The following is a 25,215-nucleotide window of genomic DNA, read 5'->3' as shown; positions in this document are numbered from 1 at the left end:
TGTGAAGCTGGAGTCTCCCCTACCCAGCCCCGTGATATTGCAGGAATACTGCTAAAAGTGGTGTAAAATCATTCACACTCACTCACTCATTTGAGTTATGAGTAAAAACGTATGTTCATAGTTCAACACCGTGGGGTAATTATTTTTCAGTTTTAAATAATGTATTTTGACAGGAAACTCGACAATACCTAAAGGACGCCGATTCGTTGTCGCGTTTTTTGAACAATCACACCAATCGATGACTCACTTCTGTAGAGATTTTAAACCCGTTTTACTCTTTTGTCTTCAGATGCTTCAGCCATGCCTAAGGGACGACGATTCGTTGCAGCGTACTTTGAACAACCATACAATTCTGGAAGCCATCCAAACATGTTCTTTGTGATTCTATCTGAGGTGAATACCACTGTTCACGTTGAGAGTGGATTCGGTATTTCGGAAGATTTACACATCCAAGGCATGGTGGACTACAAGTACAAAGTTGATGAAAGTTTTTATTACCAAGCCAACCTACATGTGACTGACATGTCATTCTACTTTACATCCACTGAGGAAATAACCTTGTTCTGTTACCATGTACTTGCTAATAAAGGAGAAGGATACCTTGCCTTGCCGATTGAGACTTTATCCACGGAATACATTGTAGTGACACACATTGATAATCACTCAGTTACAACTCCTGAGACTTCGCTTCCCTACACAAAGGACACACAGACTGCTTTCGTCATCATCGCTACGGAGGACAATACCCAGGTGGTCATCAGTCTTAAGATACAAGGAACCCTCATGGCAGGGGGATGTGGCAATGGGACATTCTTCAATGGGGAGAGCAGAACATTTACAATCAACAAGTATCAGACAGTTGGCGCCTACTGTGCCGAAGATATTACTGGAACACTGATTACCAGTGACAAACCCGTGGCTGTGATTAGTGGGCATAACATGAAGTATACTTCTGTCGTTAAAGATGGCATGCAAGAAATGTTACTGCCCGTGAAATCATTTGGAAGAAGTTTTTACTTGCCAGAACCGCCATCTATTACTGGTGGGGCAATATACAGAGTTGTTGGATCAACAGCGTCGACCTCGGTACGCTCCCCGTACGTCAGTGGTATATCTTTCTCCCTTGGTGCGCGGGAGTCTCATGACATAACTGTTGACTCTACCACAGGCCCAGTGTACCTTGAGGCCGATAAACCTGTCCTCGTTGTGCAGATGACTTTAGGCACACCTTCACTGGCAATCGTTCCACCGACTAGTTTATACTCCAGCTCTTATGACATTGGAAAGCCTGTTCTTCATGCGACAGTTGACCTGAAGAAGGTGTATATAACAGTCATTGTTCCCACTGACAAGGTTCTCGGAATACGACCACAAATATTTCCCCAATTCAAAGTAATTAAAGGCAGCTGTTTCTCAGAGGCATCAGTGGAGTTGATATCACCTGGATTTTACCGCCTGACCCACGAAGATGATGTTCCATTTGGCGCTATGATGTACGTCTTTCCGTTTGTAGACAATCAGTGTGTGTTTACGCATCCGGCCGGACTGAATCTGACAAATGATGTCGGTAAGTCTCAGTCATAAAACTTATCGAACCATTGTGACATTGATACAGATGATTACATAACAAATAAACCAACAGAACTAAAAGAATTTGCTATCACTTAAACCAATATCAAATAACATAATACATTAGCAATAATTAATTATGCTGTACCAATAATGTGAAATGTATTTAATTTCTAGAAGAGGACAACTTGTTGACATACAATACATGTGTCAGGAAGGTTAATATTGATTTGCATCTTGTAACTCACATACCAAATAAACAAGTCTAGATCACCAACTCCCCCGATAAATCTTCCCAAAGGAAATAGGCCCCTAGGATTATTGTATAGAAAACAAATATCTGTTTTAACTATTTGAAATTTGACATACATATGGCAGTTGGGATACGATGACATGCATAAACCAAGTCAGCGAGCCTGACCACCCGATCCCGTTAGTCGCCTCTTACGACAAGTATAGTCGCCATTTACGGCAAGCATGGGTGTCTAAAGACCTATTTTACCCCGGATCTTCAACATGTGGCATTGCACCAACACTGGTTTTGCATTGTTTGATTATGGTGACAGTATTGTTACAACCCTTAATGTAACAATTCCTCTTTATGTAAAACTTATTACTTAAAGGGTTGCGGGTTAACTCTTGTTACAATCCTTAATGTAAAGATTACTCTTATTACTCTTAAGCCTTTCGGACATCTTGCATGTATGGATAAAAATTAAGCTAACTATAACTGTCCCATGGGGAATGAATGAAGGCATGTTGTACAGTGTCCGTAGTTACACCTACGTACATATCTGAAAGAATCGATGTTGTAGTGTTGAAGTTGTCCAGACAAATTGAAATGACGAAGTAATAAAAGGCAATAACTCCTCCCAAATGAAAAAAACGCGCTGGTGCCATGATACCCCCTAACTTTGTTGCGGGGGTACAATGAACTAATAATCTAATGAAATGATATTCACGAGGGTTTTCAAAAGGAATTCATGAATAGATATTTACTCATTTAGACCTGTAAAATTACAAAATGGCGTGTGTGATTTCTGAAGGAGGTTATATTACTGTATTGTTTGTTGTGCTGATCATCCACACCTAGTTTCATAAAGAGCACTTATTAGTATGGTAAAATAGTCTTAAATATGGTTAACTATCTAAATTTCGACCAATCAGAGGACTCCATTCTGTTGGTATTATGATAAAATCTGCTTTGTGTGCAAAAGTATATCTAAATGGTTCCCGAAATCGAACCACTACATTTCGATCAATCAGATGCCTCGGTTATATTGCAATGATGGAAAGACAACCTTTTCGGTTGAGTCCTGAAATACATTGTACCTAAATACCAAATTTGAACGAGATAACGCGCAAAGTTGAAGGAAGGAAGAATATATTCTATTACGAATAATTAGTCTTCACTTTATTCAGTACTTGTAGGCCACGGGCCTTTTTGTACAAACGATGTAGGTGCAAACAGTATAAAATACAACACATCCCTTTGCATTTTTAAAAAAAACAGTTTTAACATAATTGCATATTATGTTGGAGTATTTGTGTTCTTACAGCACTGGCGTAAAACAAGTACTTTTCTATATTCATATTGATAATAGTGTCATGCGATGACAGTAGTGTATTAAACTTCAGAATATTTGGAAAGATGTAAAAACTTTGCCTTAGATGGCTATAACACAGAAGAATTAACAAAAAAGTGATGTTCATTTTCGATATGGTTTAGGTTACAAACTTTACATTTTCTAAATTCACGAGAAATATTGAAATGTCCTTCACGTTCAATTTCTAAATTGTGAGCCGAAAATGAGTCCTGAAGTTATTTACAGTTATACGACTCAAATAGTTCTCACATGAAATATAAGCCATTTTGGGGCTTTCTCATTGAAAACCTGAAAAAAAGTTTTAACCGCTGACGTAACATCAAACATGCGGTTTTATTACCACATGTTTGAAAGTACCAGACATCACCAAATACTAATCTGAAAGTAACATATTTAAGTTTCGTTACCCAATTTACGTGGTCTTGTTCATCGTACAACCGCAACATAATGTAACAATTTTGGGGTTAAACGAGATTCCTGCATATTATATAGAGACAGCCAATATTCGACACATTTCAGAACAGCGAGCGACTGAATAGAACATCTGCCAGACTCGGTTCTTTGTCACTGAACCCCCAAATTGCAGCCCCGTATACAAATATTGGTGATATCTTTGTATCAAAACATTTGAAGTAAAAGTGAGGCGAGTATGGTTTCAAGGAATGCATACTAATTAACAGGACCATGAACACCCTTCTTGTCTGAATTGGAATATTATTTCAGCATTCGACCTCAGAAACATATTGCTAAATTATAAGCCAAGATAACTGTATACAGTAACTACTTCATACGCATTTCCATCATAATACCATTTTTTTCATAACGTGATAAACCTCCCCTATTTTTGGAAAGAACTATTTTTATTTTTGATAGATTGACTGGCATTTCCAATCTACAACTGTCATCAGGCAAGATATTCAACTTCATTGTTGACAGTATTGCCAAAAACAATAAGGTCGTCCGCAAATAGAAGTAGAACAATATAAATAAATTCCGGATTCCAGACATTTTTGTTCCATTACACTAACCAATTCGTTTATAAAAACAAACTTAAACAAAAAGGGACAAAGCATACACCCTTGCCTCACACCCATGAAGCAACAAATATACCAGATACTCTGTTGTTTGAACGAACACAAGGCCTTTACATAACTGTACATGGATTGTAATATGTTACCCATTTTAGCACTCAAACCATGTGTGTACAATGGCTTCCATAGATGTCGACAAGGTCAGCTATGGTTTTAGGCACTGATGCTTTCAAAAAGTTCAGATCTGGTGATTGGGGATTCTAATATGTCAATTGTCATTTCTTGCACATAACCTTCACATGTCACTATGTCCTCCACCTCACCAAGATTATCCTGAGTACCTATTGGTTCAGAATTCAGCGACGAGAAATAGTCCCCCCAGTCTTGTATATCAATGAGATGGGTCGTTGCGGTCGTCCAGACACACGCTTTATAATGTCCCAGAAAAGTTTAGTGTCTACCGCTGCTGCATTTTCTAGGTCACTCCTTGTACATTGTTCAAATTGGTCCTTCTTGATTAAACACAGTTATCTGTATTAATTGCAAACTTTGTTATACTTAATAAGGTATGAGTTATATTTAGTTTCTTCTGAACATATTTCGAATAGAGTTTTTCCAAAGTTAAGTACTTTAATTTAAAACATGAATATCTTTCCATCTCAAATTGTGTAAAACAATCTTTAAAGTAATTATTACGTTCAACGTGGTGAATAACATCATTCTCCACATAGTCTCGCGTCACACTGGTTCTACTGTTCATGTACAATGGACCCGTGAAGATCCGGGATAGAATAGGTCTTCAGCAACCCATTCTTGCCGTAAAAGGCGACTATGCTTGTCGTAAGAGGTAACTAACGGGATCGGGTGGTCAGACTCGCTGACTTGGTTGATGCATGTCATCATATCCCAAATGCGTGAATCGATGCTCATGATGCCGACCACTGGATTGTCTGGTCCAGACTCAATTATTTACAGACCGCCGTTATTTATCTGGACTATTGCAGAGTGTGGTGTTAAACAACAAATAAACAAACAAATCCAAGTGCAATGATAGAAACAGCTGGGTACTCTTCCAGTGTAGTCAATAAAAAATGCATCCGGTGTACTCAATAAAAATACAGCAAAATCTCTATGTCTATCTTTGTTATCATACCAGGCCGATCTCTCCGGGTGGATATATGTAAACACACATAATGTAGCCCAACTGAAACCAAACATACTTTAATCCAACAGAATAGTAATAGCATGTTCTCTGTATCGAACATCAATAACATATCTTACCAGTGAATATTGTATCAAAAGTATTCCTCCCGAATACCGCCCGAACTCGGACCTTTTTGTGACTGGTAAACAAAAAAGTTTATATTCTATATAAATGTCACTAAAATAATGTTCTATTGACTATGTTTCATATAAAGCAACAATGTCATGTTCAGATACAAAAGAAACAAAGCCAATGTCGGACAGTTTGTTCGTTAAATCTTCTATATTCTTTGCAATGTAAGATATGTTTTTGCATAACCTTCGACCTTGACGGCAGCATCCGCTCCTGATCCACAGTTGACGATGTTCCACTTGCGTCGCGATCTGCGACTGGAGCCTGTCATTCTTATAATAGCCCCTCTTGTTCTCAGATCTGAGCAAAGTCAGTTTCTCACGCTGTCGCTTATTACGAATAATTGCAAGAAACCGAGCAAAAACAATAAAAAAAACTTGAAAATAGGAAAAAGTGTCCTATATTTCCAATCAAACTTTGTTTATAAGAATATTTTACATTCAGGGGCGATATGTAGGATGTTAACCCTTAATGTAAAAATAATAAATTTTAAATTAAGGGCTGCGGGTTGTTAATCTTTATGTAAATGTATTTACTTTAAGAGTAATTTTTACATTAAGGTTTGTAACACAGCATTCACTGGCTTCGTAAAGCTTTCAAGAAGATTTATGGAAGAAATTCCCAACTATGACTTGTTCCATATGTTCCCGGTATTTTTCCAGGTGAGCACTTGACATGCCTTTATACCTGTGACTGGTGCCACCGATGGGACAGGATAACCTCACCTTTTGTCGTTCACCAAGTACCACCGCTATTTGATGCAAATGTTGATGATATAATCAGAATCGTTCAATGGACTTTTAGCAACTATTCCCTATGATTATGGAAAGTGTTTTTGATGCTGTTTAATCACGTGAAATCGTTTACATGTATTACATTGTTTGTTTGTTGTTTAACGCCGCACTCAGCAATATTCCAGCTATATGACGGCGGTCTGTAAAAAATCGAGTCTGGAACAAACAATCCAGTAATTGACATCTTAAGCATCCATCGATCCACACACTTGCAATTGACATACGATGACGCGCATCAACCAAGTCAGCGAACATGACCACCCGATACCGTTAGTCGCATCTTACAAGGACAGTCGCCGTTTACGGCAAGCATGCGTTGCTGAAGACCTATTCTAACCGGATACATTGAATCATGAGGACAATACATACAAGTATTGGGAGAAATAATGTTGCATTCCATGGTTTCGTTGTTTTTCAGATAAAACAGCATGTCCTGCATCAACAGTGTGTTCAGACGGGACTCCGTATCCATGTTCGTGTTCATCAGGATACTTTGAATACCAGTGTAATGACAGTAAGTCCTTCGCGTCATGTCCTTAAGTATTCTTTGTGCGGAATCCGAGGGAGAATACGTTCATAATCTCTGTACTTGCATTAAGAGCGTATGGGTACTGAAATGAACTGAACTGAACTGAACTGAACTGAACTGAACTGAACTTTTTTTACACCCAGGCCGCTATCAGCAGCATCAGATGTACAAAAGTATTTCAACAACATAATACATATGCATATAAATATAGAATTTATTTTTTTTAAACTTCTCTGCCGTGCATGCATGCAATGTGTACAGATTCGCTAGGGTAGCAATGTATGTGCAATCCAAAAAGAGGGAGAGTTATAATTACTTGATTGGTTTAAACAATGACATGATGATTTTACAGAATTTTTCTCAATGTTCCTAATCGTGAATTATTGAAAAGTAAATTCATTTTATGCATATTGGGTTTGATGTAGTAGATCTCCTGCCGTGAACCTCGATTGTTTAAATACAGGCTACATTATGCTGGAATATTGCTGACTGCAGCGTAAAACAGCGTTATGTTACCAAATTCACTGTACATCTATATACAGCACATTCTTGGTAACATGTTTGTAAAGCTTTGCTTTGTAACTATTTTTGTTTCTTGAAATACAAATTTGTGAAATTAAGTATATTTTTTTCTTAACTACCTCATTCTCATATATGCCCAAAACGGTACAGCTGCAGTATGCATTGACAATATAGAAGCATTCCATAGATGAGTGGGATTTGTATTGGTAAAAATCGCTGTTGATCTATTGTATGGGATGGTTGCTGTTTTTGTTTCAAGCTTCAGGCGGCTGCGCCGTGGACCCGTGCCAGTACTCCAGTGCCTGTACTAACCTGACAAACCTCTACCAATGTGACTGCGTCACTGGATCGGGAGGAGCGCATTGCGAGTATGGTAAGCACAACCTAACAAAAAAAGTATTGTGTGCGTGCATGCGTGCGTGCGTGCGTGCATGCGTGCGTGCGTGCGTGCGTGCGTGCGTGCGCGAGCGCGCGTGTGTGTGTTACTCAGCAAAATACATTACTTGAATTAAGAGTACATGGTACCGGTGGAGCGCAACCTGGGTATGGTGGCAGAGTTGCATTTGAAATATCAATTTCAACCGGACTGTTAAAAAACATTATACGGCATTGTTGTGATGTGTCACATCTTCACTACGCTTTGGAGCATGGAAACTTCCATTAATGTTATGACGCACATTAGTTCAATGTGAATTGAAATACCACGTGGGACTGTCCAGAGCTAGATACGACTGTCAAAAAGAAAGTTGTACAGCCTGTCGTTTGGAGGAAACGAAACATACACAGATCAAAACTTTATGAACCTAGAGCTTAGGAATGGATCCACAAAGGATCACAATCGGCTCTTTTCTGCAAACAATGATAATATATACTTGGTTTGATAAGCACATGAACTATTCTTCGTTATGGATAGAAAAAAGAAAATATTCAAACCGATCTCCGCTTATTTAGTCAGGAGAACTAAACTGAAATGATTCAATGGACACTTTTATTTTTCGTAAAAAAGGAAAGAAATTACAACATGAAATCGTTTCCAAAAAAGTTCAATGGTCGATGTTGTCCATCATTTCGTTAACATCAGCAAAACCTATAGTAGTTGTAGTAGAAGTAGTAGTAGAAGTAGTAGTGGGAGTAGTAGTAAAATTCATTCCTTTAACATCGAGGTTTTCACATTGTTAGCAAATTTAGTTTTGAAAAAAATACATCATTTAAAGACACAGTTTCTGAATATATTGAAAAACACCCCTACGTAAAGCGAATAAACGCGTCAACTGTAAAGACAAAGACATTGCAGGGCTTGATACCTCATCTCCCTCTTTAAGATGCTTTGACTATATTATAACTGCATCACATGCATAATCCTTACTTGTGTCCTTAAGTCATTGATCCACTAGTTTGCCGAGCCCACACTGGATAGCAGTGGTAAAGTTGGAATTGTGCTCAATTGTGGGTATAACAAGAGAAGCATTCATTCCATGTTTGTTTGTTTGTTGTTTAACGCCGCACTCAGCAATATTCCAGCGATAAGACGGCGGTCTGTAAATTATCTAGTCTGGACCAGACGAGCCAGTGATATAATGTACATCGATCCACGTAATTGCCATACGATGACATGCAACAACCAAGTCAGCGAGTCTGACCACCCGATCCCGTTAGTCGCCTCTTACGACAAGCATAGTCGCCTTTAATGGCAAGCATGGGTTGCTGAAGACCTATTATACCCCGGATCAACTGTTATAAGACGTTTTATTAACTTAAGAAGGTGATGTTTTTTATTTGTCTGCCTCGTGGCTGCGCTGTTTGATCCTTTGATCTCTGGAACTGATTCCTTGCCGTAAACGTAACGTCTTGGGTACCGCGTTCAGATTGAATAGCATGACAAAACGAATATCATCGTGTCGTCTGTTTCATTCCTGCATGTTTCAGGCAATGAATTGGGTTTTTTCAAATGTGACCCATATTTAAACGTGTATTTTTTATGCTCGGTAACTGGAATCAATGGCTAATATCATAATATTATGTCTATAGCGTATGTCAAAATGTTTACATTGACGTGTATGTAATGTATCAGAAGCGAAGGTGGCTTTAATCACAGAGATAAGCATCACACAACAAAAGCGTTTAACGTAACACAATATGATTAAACGTGCAACTGATGGTTCCAATTTGCTAATCACGGAAGGAGCACACAAAGTATTTTAGACAAGTGGAATGAATTAAATTGATTGATTATCATGTTTCCGTGACTTAACTGTGCAGGTTTCATGTTTTCGCAAACGGTGGGGCAGGATAGACTTACCTGGTATCATCACTATTTAGTGATTCTTAAACACATACTTACAGTGTAGTCGAAATCGTACAATAAACTCTGCTTTCAGCATATATTTCTTAACATAATGGGAATGTTTTGGTCGCTTTAATTATATATTGTGGTGTTAAGACCCTAACAGGGTAATAAATTGAGGTTGTTCTTGTTGAGTGTGTTACATACAAGTAACGCTTCCAGTATTAACGTTTCCCCGCGTTTCCCCGCGTTAGCATTGCATGGTACATGGTACAACATACAAATGACTTTATGTTCAACTGTGTATGTTTACCAACTAACTTTAAATTTCGGGGACATCTACCAACACTAATATTCCCGGACTGCCAAACCTAAAAGGACACACAACTTCGATTACCAAAGCAGACATGAAGGCAGCAATGTCAAACACATCACCAAATAACTTTAACCACACCATAGACATGCATCGGACCATCGATTCTGTCAACCAACAACCACGACTGCTGGACTGCTTGAGAAAGAGAAAGCTGCTAGAAAAAAGTTTACGATATATTTTGTCTTTGCTGTAAATGAGTTCATTTCTGTTTTTTGTTTCAAGTTCTCAATGAACATTACGGGATAGAAAAGGTCAAATGTATGCCATGTTTGCCGTATTAACGAATTTAAAGGAGAATCGGAAGGTCACACTGTGTACGCTGAGTGAATGTCATATCAACCATTAGGTCATGTGAGTCCGCTGTGATATATTCGATCTGAACTGTAATCTAAAGCTAATTTTCAAACATTCTAATGTCAATATGACCTCTTGCTGGTGTAAAGCTTCTTCAAAAACGCGATATAGATACTCATATATCAGGAATCTATCATTAATTTTTTCATCGGGTCCATTTGCTATGTGTATTTACAGATATCGTTGATAATTGTGTCAACAACACCTGTGTGAATGGCATCTGTACCGATGAGCTGGACTCGCATACATGTAACTGTACTGATACTGGATACTCCGGAACACTATGTGAGACAGGTAAGTGCTTCTGCCATCTGGGCCAATTTGTACGTATAAATGAGGTTGGGTACCATAGCGAGCATTTGATCAGTCAAGGGAAAATTAATCTGGCAATTAGAAAAGACTGTCACAAAAATGCAAATGTTAAGTGAGTCTTTCGGTTACTTAGTTCAGCGTCATATAATTCGAAAGCATTTTATTTTACGCCGCTTGTAGCTAGAAATGAGCTAGTGTTGTTCTCAGTGTTGAGAAACATTGCATCATGGTAAATGATTAATTTGACCACAGCGATAAAAAAAAGTATGTATATATTTCCTATATGATACATTTTGCCCAATTAGTGTACATCACACCTGGATTCAAACCTACGATCATAGGTGTCCGGCACCCGAAGAGTCGCAACAATGAATAGTGATTAGTGGCACCTTGATGAATTGGCCACCTGTGTCCCTAGTCACATTGAACTGACCTGCTTAAACAGTAGTGACAGTAGTATGCGGGATGAAAGTTGCCATTTATGATGACAATATATAATGGCGTTTTTGAGGATAACGTTAACCCATCCAGGTCAGTTGTGAAAGTTTGATACCAGAAAAAGAGCTAGCATTGTTCAATGCCATGTCATAATGATATAGTACTAATAAAATAATAAATGGTTTGTTAAAGGAAATAAATTCATGCGTTTCGATCAATGCTCAAAGTGTATGGTAATGTGTAGTAGTGAGTTGCTTTTAACGCCGCTCTTAACAGTATTCCACTTATATCACGGCGTGGCAGCTCCTTGTGGCCCAAGTGATGTACGTCTCAGACTTTTACCACTTCGTAAACCCACAAGCACGGGTATGGTGCTGGCAAACCTAGAAACATAATCGGGGTGAACCTGGATTCGAGCCGGTAATTTGTTGTAAATCATTGAGGAATATATTGGAAGTATTTCAATAATTCGAGAAAGATAGGACTGTCAACATATTAATATTGGCCAAAGCATAACACTTTGTCATTCTCATGGTATTAAGTTTCAGTTATCCCCTTACAAACACGACTGTTGCCTATCATAATTCACAATACAAAGGTTCAGTAGTTCAACTATTGAACGACATAACTTCACAAGCTGCTGACAGCAATGGACCAAGTGACCAAGATTAATTTTGTCAGCATGCCCATAGTAAAATACAAACTGAACATGTGTTAAGCAATGCACCGGCCGCTTCATACATGTTCTATACATTCATACATGCACTGCTCAAGTCTTCAGAGACTTTCACTGATACTTACTGCTCTTTAGTATTCTCAACAAGTTTTAAATCGAATCTGTGATATTCCTGTTATTGTACTGTCCATCGTTGACAAGTTTTTATTTAATATAAATATATGTATTATTAATTTATAACTTCTCGTCCCGATATAGAATCCGGGGTAGAATAGGTCTTCAGCAACCCATTTTGCCGTAAAAGGTGGCTATGCTTGTCGTAAAGGCGACTAACGGGATCGGGTGGTCAGGCTCGCTGACTTGGTTGATGCATGTCATCGATCCCAATTGCGTGGATCGATACTCATGATATTAATCACTGGATTGTCTGGCACAGACTCGATTTTTTACAGACCGCCGTCATTTAGCTAGAATATTGCTGAGTGCGGCGTTAAACAACAAACCAACCAACCAACGTCACGATATGGCTGAAATAGTGTCGATGTGACGTTAGATATTAACTCACTCACTCACTTCAGAGACCTTCAAGAGCAATGTTGGAATACATCTTACACGTCCTATTGTATACACTGACGGACTTATGTTAAAGATACATAATACACCAATAAGTTCTGATGATCAATACACAAAGTGTCTCATTGTAGAGATCAACGAGTGTGCCACAAACCCATGTGTGAACGGTACATGTGTCGACCACGTCAACAACTACACCTGTAACTGTGAACCTGGGTATACAGACAAGAACTGCAGCACAGGTGAGAAGGTTGTCCTCGCAGACTGAGAGTATCTCCCTTAAGTACACACTGTTTGAAATCTATCGTAGATAGTAGGTATTTCCGTTTTAGGCGGGAACGACAGTTTCATGTTTCAAGAGTACAACGATTATCAGATAACGTCTTATAAATTTTTATTAAGTCATATAAGTTGAAACTCGCATTGAGATCAAATAGAATCAATGTGAAATGTTGAACCTACCATATAAAAATATTATAAATTAGGGAGGGAGTAGGAGGTGTTATGTCACGGTTAATGTCATTTTGCACGAGATCACGTTACCAAAATTGTGGCTTTCAGAATCTGTAACAATAAATCCATATTTTGACTTTATATACGACACATTAATATTTAAGTTTGGTATAGTTTCTTTTGTCCCACGAGTGTACATATGAAATATAGAACCTAACTTTAAACCTAGTGTTGGAAAAAAATATGGGGCTCTTTTCTCAAATTGCGTTGCCATGAGCACGAACTGTTATTGAAATCCCTGTGATGAAACATAAATAATAAATATCTCGTTGGTAAGGCTAACGCATTTGATGTTTTGTTTCAGGATTTTGCATACAGAAATCAAACATGTATCATTTCCATCATAATATCGACATGCTTGAATAAATGGGTTGTAAATTGACACTCACACTGTAATAGGAATAAATCGTTGTAATTAAAACAGTACTACACCTACTAATACTTAATGTGTGATTCAGTGTGTATGCCCATACGAACGATTGTTCTGTGTGTACGCATGCACGAGGCACGTTCAAGTTGTATTCCTGATTGTGTACTGCTGAGACTGATGTTAGTTATCTGGCATTGTGTCAAAACATCATTTTGATTATTTTATTTTGCGTTATTCATGCATCAAATGATGCTTTATGAAGAGAACATGCATGATGTAATGTAAAGTTCTGTATGGTTTAACTTTTAAATTCAAGGCCAGTCTGTAGAGACAATTATGGAATATTTTTGTCATATCATTTTGTTTCGTGTGTTCTCTTTTGGAAAAAACAACAGAGAATGACTCAATTTGAGAGTCTATATAAATTTGTCGAATGATCATAGATTATCAAAGCTTAGCATTTAACAATATTTCGACTGATTTGTAATACATGGAAATATTAAAAGAAATGGAGATTACTCTCACATTAAGACAACATTTATCTGTATATGACAAGAGGGAAAATAACGGCCTCCCTTTTAATCTATTCTCACAATGCACACGCTTACCTTGCAACGCATCCTCTTCGTCCTCCATATTCGTTCATCTGAAAGATCTCTTTTCCCGTGTCAGCGGGCATCTCATTATTAGCTATTTGAAAGAAATCGGTCAGTATAATAAGTTTTCAAAATGTATGTGAATAAGTAAAAGCTTGTTCTTAAATTAGGTGTGATGCTATTATCAACTGACATTATTGGAGGCTCTGTCCAGGAGGTTAACGTAGCGTAAAAATATTGTACCCCTGTGTGACACGTAATCCTATCATAATCGATGTTACTATCATCAACCAGTGTTTTTAAGCCAACTCATTGCTGACAATTTTTAATATTGGCTAGTATTTTTCACAACCACCAGTGGCTAAAGAGATGACGTAAATCCTGCTGGGGTATCATACAGGAAGCAGAGGTACTGTAAGTCCCCATGATCCCCAGCGAGGTGGCCTAGCTTTGGTTACTGGTGGCCTATAGCCCGTGTTTTAAAACTGTATTATATTGTTATGCTCAAATATGTTTCATAAATTGTTTTAGATATGGTATACATGAATTGATTTTAAATATTACTTTGCTTAAATGAATCAATTGTGAACACATTAAACTTGGTCTCGTCGCTATATGGCTGAAATAATGCCCATGCGATGTTAGATTTTAACTCGGTCACTCACGTTCAACATCTTTTCAGCGTTATTCCCCTTTACACTGACCGTACACGTATGGTAACACAAGTTACCTCCCTACTACATTACTCCCCTCCTTATTAAAGAACACGTTCTCATGTTTTGCTTATAGATATTATTAATGTAAATTATTACCAGAATAAACATTAATGCACTCAATCGAACTGTTATTATTAAATAATAAGGAGAATCAGAAAAATAATAATGTGGACTTGATAAGCTGACGTCATTCATTTGTGTGCATTCAGAAATCAACGAATGTGACAGTACACCTTGTATGAACGGAGGCACATGCGCTGATCTTCTCAATGCCTTTGAATGTACATGTGCGGGTGGATTCAATGGAACAATGTGTGAAATTGGTAGGTATTTTACTTTGCAGCTACTGTCACATTTTGGGAGACAAAATCAACTTTCTAAGAAACGGACGTAAGAGAAACCTTGTCACTTAAATGAGCCAACAATCCATTAAGTGGTTTAAAACCTAACGCGGAACGCATAAAAACCCCATGTACCCTGAGTGATTCTGCTACAACTTATAATGTATATACACCTCTCATTACTTATATACTTATTGAGTTACTTACGTACCAGCTTGATAACGTTGTAAGAATCTACATCAAAACTCAAAACGTAGCTATATGCAATAAACCAGAAGTTGTTATCAATAAAGTTGCATGTTTTCTTATTTACTTACCAACTGCAACAATCCCAATCAGTTTCCAAAAGTAGTAGAACAGTGATGTTATGAATGTTGGGATTTGAAGTGAATATGCTCAGGTAAAACATGCACAGGAACGATTTTATTACCAGAAATATATACAATAAGGGATTTTGTTTTGTTTCCGGAGATAGAGCGGAAGACAGATTTAACGCACTTGGTGTAGTTATAGGTTTTTTATTCAAGTGATATGAAATTAATGCACTTGCATGGACACATTGTAAAGCACTGTGGATAGCTTCGAGGGAGGCAGATACGGAATGATTTATTGGTCTCGAAGTTTCCGTTTAATAATGACTGTTGCAGACATCGACGAGTGTGTGTCAAATCCATGTAGCAGTGGCGGTACATGCAATGACTTAGCCAACTCCTACAACTGTTCCTGTGTCCCTGGGTACGAAGGTACTCACTGTGAATCAGGTAGGATGCTTACCTTATTTCAAAAGGGCTTTTTTATTGATGATGATTTTTCTAATGTTTAGTTATTGTTCGATACACTTAACTAAACGACAGAACGATTCGTTAAATTTGTTCATCGCGTCGATATGCAAGAACGATAATCTTAGTTGTATTTTAGTCATTTGGGACAAGCGGGTATTGTTATTAGGCCAACATTTCAAAACATTTCTTTTGGAAAAATATACTCATCGATGTATTGAGATGATAAACTTCATGTTATCTGTACTCATTTCCATTCCAACTGTTTCACACTTATAAACTGACGTAAAAACACAATGTCTTGTGATTACATAAAGAGGTATGTCTATTAATTGTTTCAAACGTTTACGGTTTTAAATTACGAACCTTTGCTGTCACTGTTTCAGATATTAATGAATGCTTGAGCAATCCATGTGTGAACGGCAGCTGTGCAGACTTACTGAATGCCTACAACTGCACCTGTGATCCCGGCTACGAAGGGCAGAACTGCAGTATTGGTAAGATTCCAGTCGTTTAAATCATTCAACGACACATACAGCGCGTCACAATCTACACTTACGGTACGCAAAGGGACGTATTGCTTTGATCGTGTAACGAAATATATACCTGTAATATTCGACTTTGAATTTTCCTTATTATTGTAAGAAATCTGAGCTACTAAACAAAACTTTCAAAGTTCTTGTCAGCAAACATCATTCTATCTTCACATAGTGATGTTCTGTTTAGAGTGAGTGAGTGAGTATGGTTTTACGCCGCTTTAGCAATGTTCCAGCAATATCGCGGCGGGGGACACCAGAAATGGGCTTCACACGTTGTACCCATGTCGGGAATCGAACCTGGGTCTTCGGCCTGACGAGCGAACGCTTTAACCACTAGGCTACCCGACTGCCCCTCTGTTTAGAATTTAATGTACGAGGGATGTTTCATTTTCTTTAAACACCCGGAAGATCCTGTTTAGAAATGGGCTTCATCAACCCATGCTTGGCGTAGGAGGCGACAAACGGGATCGGGTGGTCAGGCTGGCTGACTCGGTTGATGCATGTCATCGTATTCCAGTTGTGTAGACTGATGCTCATGATGTCAATCACTGGATTGTCTTGTCCCGACTAAATGCACAAATAATCCAATTTATTTTTAAATTAACAATTAATTCGTCATGTTTTTTTCATGTGCGTTCTTCGTATACCAAAGTCAGAGACCGCCGTCATATAGATGGCATAATTTCTAAGTACGGCGTTAAAAAACAACCTACCAAACTGAATACATACAAGTCTGGCATGTATGTGAGTTAAGTATTATGCATTGACAAATGCAATGTTTCAGTACATACAACGTAAAAACAAACAAAAACGAAAGTCAATTTATGCACTTTCGCTTTATTACATCTTGCTTCATATGTTACAGAAATCAACGAATGTAATAGTATGCCTTGCCAGAACGGAGCTGGGTGTGTTGACTTACTGGATGCCTTTGAATGTACATGCAGTAATGGATTCAATGGGACACTGTGTGAACACGGTTAGTATAGCTTTGTAGTAAGTAATCTAGTTATACAAGTGACCAAATAATACATTGCACTGTCTTCTCTATTCACAAATATATATGGAACATATTCATCCTTTTTGTCATTCAACTATGTTTATATTTCAGATATAGACGAATGTCTGTCAAACCCCTGTGTCAATGGCGGCACATGCAACGATTCAATAAACTCCTACAACTGTTCATGTACACCTGGGTATGGTGGTTCTCATTGTGAAACAGGTGGGATTCCACTGTTATTATCCTGAGATAAGAAATGTAATAACCTCACTAACCCTACAAACGGTATACATGTCAGAAACAGGTGTTTTCTTCTGTCACAGCTCGTGGTAACAATTTCTATATGTTCCTGGATACGGATGCTAGAAAGCCTAACCATGGTACTTTGGTAGCATCATTGAATATATTTTAATCGAAATTTCGAGTTTTTTCTCGTTACTTGGATTATATTTTTGTAATTTCGATTATTTTTTCGTTATTTTAGGTTAATTAAGTTAATTTCCAAACATCGAAATTTCGATTTTCTTCTTGTTATTTCGATTATATTTTTGTAATTTCGATTATTTCGATTTTTTGATAAACTTTGTAATTTAAATACCGAGAAATTTCGATCTAAAACATCTAAAAAAAAGTGGATGGCATATTGTTTGACGGTATTCTTGCGTACTTCATGGGTCGCCTTGTCGTAGTTTTCTCGTAGATTCACCCTGATGTATGGACAGTGGTGCCGATAGGTACTGCCAAAATGGTAAACTACCATGAACAGTGTCACATATAGCACCATTCCAAATTGAACTGACACGCATAAAGTCCCTCACATCTCCCCCCACCCTTCCACAAATCCCCCACTCTGTACCTGATAATCCAATATTTTACTTTTGAAGATGAAAGGTAGTATTCGTGTCCAAGTGTTTTCTAAGCTGTTTCTGGACACTTTAAAAGTAAGTATATGTGCTTTATATTGCACGGGTTGATGAATTATAACATATAAATATTTTGTACAACTATTTACAGAAATTGACGAATGTTTGAGCAATCCATGTGTGAACGGCAGCTGCAACGACTTCTTCAACGCCTACAACTGTACCTGTATACCGGGCTATGAGGGGCAGAATTGTGACATTGGTGAGTTTGGGACACCCCTAAAGAAAACACGTTCTACACGGCACGTCACTATTATGACGTTATAACGCTCATTGTGAGGCAAAAGATATGACGTCACAGTCGTACACAGTCGCCAAATAGCAAACTCGTTGTTGTCCTCAAAACTTGAAATGCATTCTCTTTGTAGATTTCTATCGTGTTTTCTGTACGAAATGTATTGCACACATCCTTTGAATTTTGTAGTTACCGCACACTGGCAGGTTGTAGGCTATATTTGTACATATAATTAAAATACAAATGCCTACCGACAATGATTGTGAAAGAAGTACTATTTTAGAAATATTAGCTTCCGCGGTGTTGCGTCCGTCAAATCGGCTGTTTCAATCAGAGCGTTTTAATTGTGATTGACCAATCAAATCAAGTATTCAGCGTTGCGTTGAAGGGAAGATTTTAATTTGGTCTAATTTGATTTGTTTCATCTTGAGACTTCTTTTCCGGAACCCTCAACATACACAAGACGCCTGCGTCTAAGGGTTATACAATGGTTTGAGAAGGTTACATTTAGTAACAAATAATATACATTCTATTTCCATAACCAGTTTTGAGGAAATGTTTATTATTTATCCCCAGATATCGACGAATGCAGCAGTAACCCCTGTATGAACGGCATTTGTGTGAACCAATACAACGCCTTCAGCTGTAACTGTGATGCTGGCTTCACTGGATCCTTTTGTGCCGTGGGTGAGAAACCAAAATGCCCAAATATTTCCACATAGAACAATATTAAAAGTAAAGTCATCTAAAAATGATATAATGCAAAAACTCTTGATAAAAACGTCGAGGCTATCTTTGACGTTTGAAAATCGGGATCTCTGCAAATAACCTTTCTCGAAAAATTAGTTTTCCAATTAATAGAACATGGATGCTCATTTATTAACTGTCGTACAGTTGGTTATATACTTAATAGAACCTCTATAATCTGGCATTAATCGTAGTTAAGGATAGTAGGTTCTCCGGTTCAGAAGTATGTCAGTCTCCAAAGGTTACTGAAAGAACACTGGCGTGTGCATCCTGTGTTGACAAGAAACGTAATGAAAAGTCAGTTCTTGTCACACGCAACAGACCTATACAAATGATATAGTTTGAAACAACATTTTAATTATTCTTTTCTTTTGTAAAAGACACACAAAATTTATCTACTCTGATGTTGTCTGTTGAATACATTGTTGAAAGTTTGAATTTACGCGATCTGGCACATGTCCATGTGAATGGCATTCCTCATTTTGTAACCTGCGAAAGGAAATGATTGTGAAGCTACACTGTATATATCATTGCATATTATAGACATCGACGACTGCAGTGGGAGCCCATGTCAGAATAATGGCACGTGTTTTGACGCTGTTAACTCCTACACCTGCACGTGTATAGATGGATACGCTGGGACTGATTGCCTCACCGGTAGGTTTTAACTGTTACACGTTTAGTTAACACAATATGTTAGATAGTACCTTGGCCTCTCTGAACTGTATATGACAGCCTTGTAGTTGTGCAATTCTACCTACCTTTCAAGATCTGGGTTAGAATTGGTCTTTAGCAACCCAAGCTAGTCTCCCCACGTGAAGATCCGAGTTATAACTTGTCTTCAGCAACTCATGCTTGTCTCCCCACGCGAAGATCCGGGTTAGAATTGGTCTTCAGCAACCCATGCAAGTCTCCCCACGTGAAGATCCGGGTTAGAATAAGTCTTCAGCAACCATGCTTGTCTCCCCCTTGAAGTTCCGAGTTATAACTGGTCTTCAGCAACCCATGCAAGTCTCCCTACGTTAAGATCCCGGTTAGAATTTTTCCTGTGCTTGTCGTAGGAGACAAATAATGGGATCGGGGGGCTTCGCTGACTTGGTTGATGCTGCATGTCATCGTATCCCAGTTGCATTGATCAATGCTCATGACGTCAGTCACTGGATTGTCTGTTCCTGACTCTATTATTTACAGGTCGCCGTCATATAGTTGGAATATTGCTGAATGCAGCGTTATACAACAAACAATAAAAAAGAACTAATTCTACCAACTCTTAAGTGTATTGATTCAAGTAACGCAATGTCCAATAAATCTTCTTTAATGATTGATGGGTCAGTATGACAATCATGAATGACGACGCATTTGTTTAATTGCAGATATAGATGAATGTGCTGGCACATCGTGTAACCATGGCGTGTGTGTTGATGGTATAAACATGTTCACATGCCAGTGTAATGCTGGATATGAGGGAAGCAACTGCAGTACAGGTGAGAGTTAATCATGATGTACATACACAAATATAGACCAACGTTAAATCATTTTGTAGCGAGGATAGTTTCAAGAAATAAACGAGGGTTAACACCACTCTGTGGACAGAATTTCAGTTGTGGGAAGAAAGTTCAAAATGACGCACATCTTATACGTTTAACACTGTGGTTTAAACACTTCGCACTCAGAAAAGGTAATAGAGATCAAAGGTTATAATTGGGTTTCGAGCAATGGATCATTGCACCTTAAATAGTTAATCGCTTTAGAGCACTTACCATTATCTTATATAGTAGGGCATATCGTCACTGTAAATACACATAAACTGACGGGTAAAAGAAAGTAAGCATGTTAAATGTTAGATAAAAATTAAACAAACAAGAAATGGCTATTCGATGGTGATGTGTTTGGTGTGGCTATCATTGCTGTGTTTTGGAACTTAAATTTTCGTTTTCAAACTTTTGATAACGTTTGTATTTGTTTGGTCAACTCCAATTTTCAAGCGTTTTCAACACTGCATTGTATACATTCCAGACATTGATGACTGTGCAACCAGCCCATGCCTCAACGACGGGAATTGCACAGACGCAGTAAATGGGTACACATGTACTTGTCCTGATGGCATCAACGGAACGAACTGTGAAATAGGTATAAGTCCTTCTATGTTCAGTTTACGTACACTGCAACTAGATTTTTATTCGTATCTTCTCTCAGTATCTACAATGTAAGTTAAGACATGCGTTGATTGTATGTGTACTTGTATGTGAACATATTATGAGGAGGTGGGGTAAATGGGGTTTAACGTCGCGTTCAAGATTATTGCACTTACATAGCGACGTGCAAACACATACATATTGGTAATATCATTGGTGTGCGCGTGTGTGTTCGTGTGTGTGTGTGTGTGTGTGTGTGTGTGTGTGTGTGTGTTTTCAGAGCTGGATATTACATTTGTAATTGACATATTCTCACATGTACCTCCGTTTGCTTCCTAGGAGGGGACCCCTGTGCATCGAATCCCTGTCAGTACAACGGGACCTGCACTCAGACAGCTGCTGGTTACAACTGCTCCTGCCAGGCTGGTATTACGGGGGTCAACTGTGAGACAGGTACTATCATTCATTTCATTGATTCATTGTCTAAACAATAGTAATATCCATCTAGAAAGTTCAAAAAATGACAATTTAAAGGCTGACCATATTTAAAAGAAAGCGCTGATATATATGTTTTTCAGGTCATGCAACTTAAGGAGAAAAAGGGTTTGGGAAACATAATGTATTTTTTAAATTATATTTGATTATCACTTTATTGAATAATGTTTTCACCAACATCGTGTCATTTACGGCTCGGTATATTGCATTAACGTACCGTGTTTGTATTCAGTTCAACAAGATCAGCAACCTATGCTTGCCGTAAAAGGCGACTATGCTTGTCGTAAGAGGCGACTAACGGGATCGGGTGGTCACGCTCGCTGACTTGGTTGATGCATGTCATCGATCCCAATTGCGTGGATCGATACTCATGATAATAATTACTGGATTGTCTGGCACAGACTCGATTATTTACAGACCGCCGTCATATAGCTAGAATATTGGTGAGTGCGGCGTTAAACAACAAACAAACAAACAAATCAGTTCAACATAACTACAATATGTCCTCTGCTTCATTTTAGACATCGATGAATGTGCCTCAAGTCCATGCACAAATGACGGCACGTGCAGTGATCAGATCAACGCATTTGAATGCCTCTGTCCTTCCAACTTCGGAGGCTTGCTCTGCGAGTTGATACTTGAATGCGGATGTCCTTGCTATCTCAATAGTAACTTGACAGACCAGGATTTAGCCGTGAAAATTGCATGGCTAAAGTCATGGCTACTCCTGGACAAGTCCAAACTGTCCAGCACAATACGGAAAAAGATAAGCGTACCGGATGAAAGGCCCTCTTCAACTGGGATCGGCTTCAGTGGAATAACGTGTCTCATTGCAGCGTTTGGATTTTTCCTTTTTATGGATGGTCTCAGAATCGTTCAATTTCTTACTGCGAAAAAGGTTGCGGCAAAAGATCTTGAAAGCAAGAAAAATACAAAATCAGAATAAGAAAGGAACAAATAGTGAGTGACGCCGTTTTGAACAGTATTACAGTTATATCACGACGTGTCTGCAAAATGTGAGAGGAAATCCAGAAGTGACGCAGGTCCCAGACCTTTATCATTACCACTTTGGTGGAACACACGAGCACGGGTATGTGTGATGACCTAGAAACATTATCGGGAAAATCGGGATTTGGATCCACGATCATAGGTTACTGGCGTATCCAAAGAACGCAACCCTGCAAAGAGAATTGCGGAGCCTCAGACGACAAAGCCACCAGTGGACCCTGGAACAAGGATAAAAGATAAAATGATATGTTATTATGCCGTAGGTTGACAGATAAACCGACATATATCAAGTAATATGCCTTACTTTGAAGGAATCAATTCCATTGGGCTTTGTTGATATGGATTACGAAGAAAAAACGGTTACATTTGATTTTTGTTGTATCCATTCTTCAATCATTGACATGCCACGAATGTAATTTGAGAGTACCATATCAATGACATGTGTCTTTTCATTTAAAATTACAATATGCATATCTGTGGTGGCACGTGGTCCCGTGTACCTCTCAGGTCACAAATCAGGTGAAGTTAACTCCTGGGAGTTCCAGGGCTTCGGTCCTGTGACTTTGTTCGAAATATGCCTCTGTTCACCTAGAAGTTAATGGGTACTCTATAGGATAAGATGACAATATGACTGTCAACCCTTAGCGCCTCACGGGCAATTTGCGTTGTATACTCCCCAACGAGTTAATGATTATATTGTTGTTATGTCCTATTTGCCTCTGATTTATATCCACTCTTCAATAATTGGTCAGGCTCGCTGACTTGTTTGAGGCATGTCATCGTATCCACATTGCGTGGGTCGATGCTCATGATCAATCAGACTCGATTATTTACAGACCGCCGTCACAGAGCTGGAATATTGCTGAGTGCGGCGTTAAAAAAACAAACAAACAAAATCATATGGTTCAATAACCATCAAATAGACAATTCCCGTCCAGTGAATTTTTTCCACCTGCTCCTCAAGTTACATATCACAAGACTAGTCGCTCTCGTTAGATTGGTTGTAAACTGTGAAGCAAAGCCGATAAAATTCAAACATTAATTGTTTTGGCAACCTATGCATATGTGACTCTTTGTCGACCTTGTTTACGTTTGTTTTAGTTGTTCAGACATACACATATCTGTGAAAAGACTTCTGATGATGGGGCATTGATACACTGCCGGGCAAAAGAAAGTATACACCCATGTTTGACTACAATGAAACAAACAAGAGATGGTTATTCAATGATAATGTATTTGGTGGGGGAATCATAGTTCTGTTTTGGAGTGCAGTGTTTCGGTGACTGTTTTCATCCTTGTAACGTTTTGATACGCGAGGACGTTTTTGGTCGAATCCAAATTTCAAGTGTATGCTTTCTTTTCCTCCATAGATTATGTTGCCACGGCATTTGTCTTGTACTAATTTCTGTACATCACCAGGGGCGGTCGGGTAGCCTAGTGGTTAAAGCGTTCGCTCGTCACGTCGAAGACCCGGGTTTGATTCCCGACATGGGTACAATGTGTGAAGCCCACTTCTGGTGTCCCCCGCCGCGATATTGCTGGAATTTTGCTGAAAGCGGCGTAAAACTATGCTCACGCACTGTACATCACCAACTTTTGTAAATAGTAATTTACATATACATGTATCCCCACAATTAACAATGGTAGTTTAATCTAGTACTACACTTTATATACTAATTTTATATGCTATGATTTCCCGAAATATGTGTACCAATGGGGGCAACCAGCGTCAATTTTAATTGCAAAATACCAAATCCGTACGTTCTTATAGTATCTGATGAAAGAAATACATACAATGCATTCTACTCAAAAGATTCTTCATATTTTGTAAAAGGTGATCATGCATATTTGTTATTTTTTTGCCGTACTTGTTTGTATATAGACTTCACTAAAGACAAAAGTGACTGAAACTTGCCATATCAAATATTGTAAGTATTATATGCAATTATATATACATACACAATTCATTGAGCATTTGCTTGAATATCAGAATCTTGTCAGAAGCAATAATTGCACGCTATCTTTCAGCAATACTTGTCACACTGAATCAACCAGTAATAAACTTTATAAACCAAAACACCACTTGTAAGTGTGCGCTGATTCTAAGTTATTGTACTGCTATTATATTATTATTGTACTGATGTACTTTAATTATCTTTCGAAACAAGACGTATATGTTTTGCAGGCATTTACTATCAACATTGTCATCAACAACTCCTTTTCAATAGATCCTCATTGTCTCAGGGGAATTGTACACAGAACAAGTTTTCAGAATTTTTTTTTTCATCTGCCAGTATGTTACCTGTCGATGTGTTTTGTTGTGTAGTTAGATACACATTTACCCCATAGCAGAGAGCTTTGTTTTAATAATGCCATGACAGTACCTTGTATCACTTAATTGAAGAGGCCTTGCC

The 25,215-nt window shown here is 38.3% G+C and overlaps 1 protein-coding gene across 1 annotated transcript in view; it reads left to right on the top strand.

Moving 5' to 3' along the window:
- LOC139449763 (fibropellin-1-like) overlaps positions 1-24,414 on the top strand; it is a 51,963-nt gene extending 27,549 nt beyond the window's left edge. Inside the window, exons 4-20 of the mRNA XM_071231291.1 lie at positions 290-1,567; positions 6,756-6,851; positions 7,648-7,761; positions 10,580-10,696; positions 12,533-12,643; positions 14,806-14,919; positions 15,585-15,698; positions 16,103-16,213; positions 17,121-17,234; positions 17,367-17,480; positions 18,273-18,383; positions 18,993-19,103; positions 19,707-19,820; positions 20,537-20,647; positions 21,180-21,293; positions 21,638-21,751; positions 22,315-24,414. Coding sequence (XP_071087392.1) covers positions 290-1,567; positions 6,756-6,851; positions 7,648-7,761; positions 10,580-10,696; positions 12,533-12,643; positions 14,806-14,919; positions 15,585-15,698; positions 16,103-16,213; positions 17,121-17,234; positions 17,367-17,480; positions 18,273-18,383; positions 18,993-19,103; positions 19,707-19,820; positions 20,537-20,647; positions 21,180-21,293; positions 21,638-21,751; positions 22,315-22,739 — 3,383 coding nt within the window. The 3' untranslated portion in view covers positions 22,740-24,414. The remainder of the gene's footprint in view (positions 1-289; positions 1,568-6,755; positions 6,852-7,647; positions 7,762-10,579; positions 10,697-12,532; positions 12,644-14,805; positions 14,920-15,584; positions 15,699-16,102; positions 16,214-17,120; positions 17,235-17,366; positions 17,481-18,272; positions 18,384-18,992; positions 19,104-19,706; positions 19,821-20,536; positions 20,648-21,179; positions 21,294-21,637; positions 21,752-22,314) is intronic.
- The last annotated feature ends 801 nt before the right edge of the window (positions 24,415-25,215 follow it).

This window comes from Haliotis cracherodii, unplaced genomic scaffold (genome assembly GCF_022045235.1).
Source record: "Haliotis cracherodii isolate W230 unplaced genomic scaffold, xgHalCrac1.p SCAF_8, whole genome shotgun sequence".
In the NCBI taxonomy this organism is placed as follows: domain Eukaryota; kingdom Metazoa; phylum Mollusca; class Gastropoda; order Lepetellida; family Haliotidae; genus Haliotis; species Haliotis cracherodii.
Note: the sequence above shows the minus strand (reverse complement) of the source record. Positions and strands in the feature narration are given on the sequence as shown.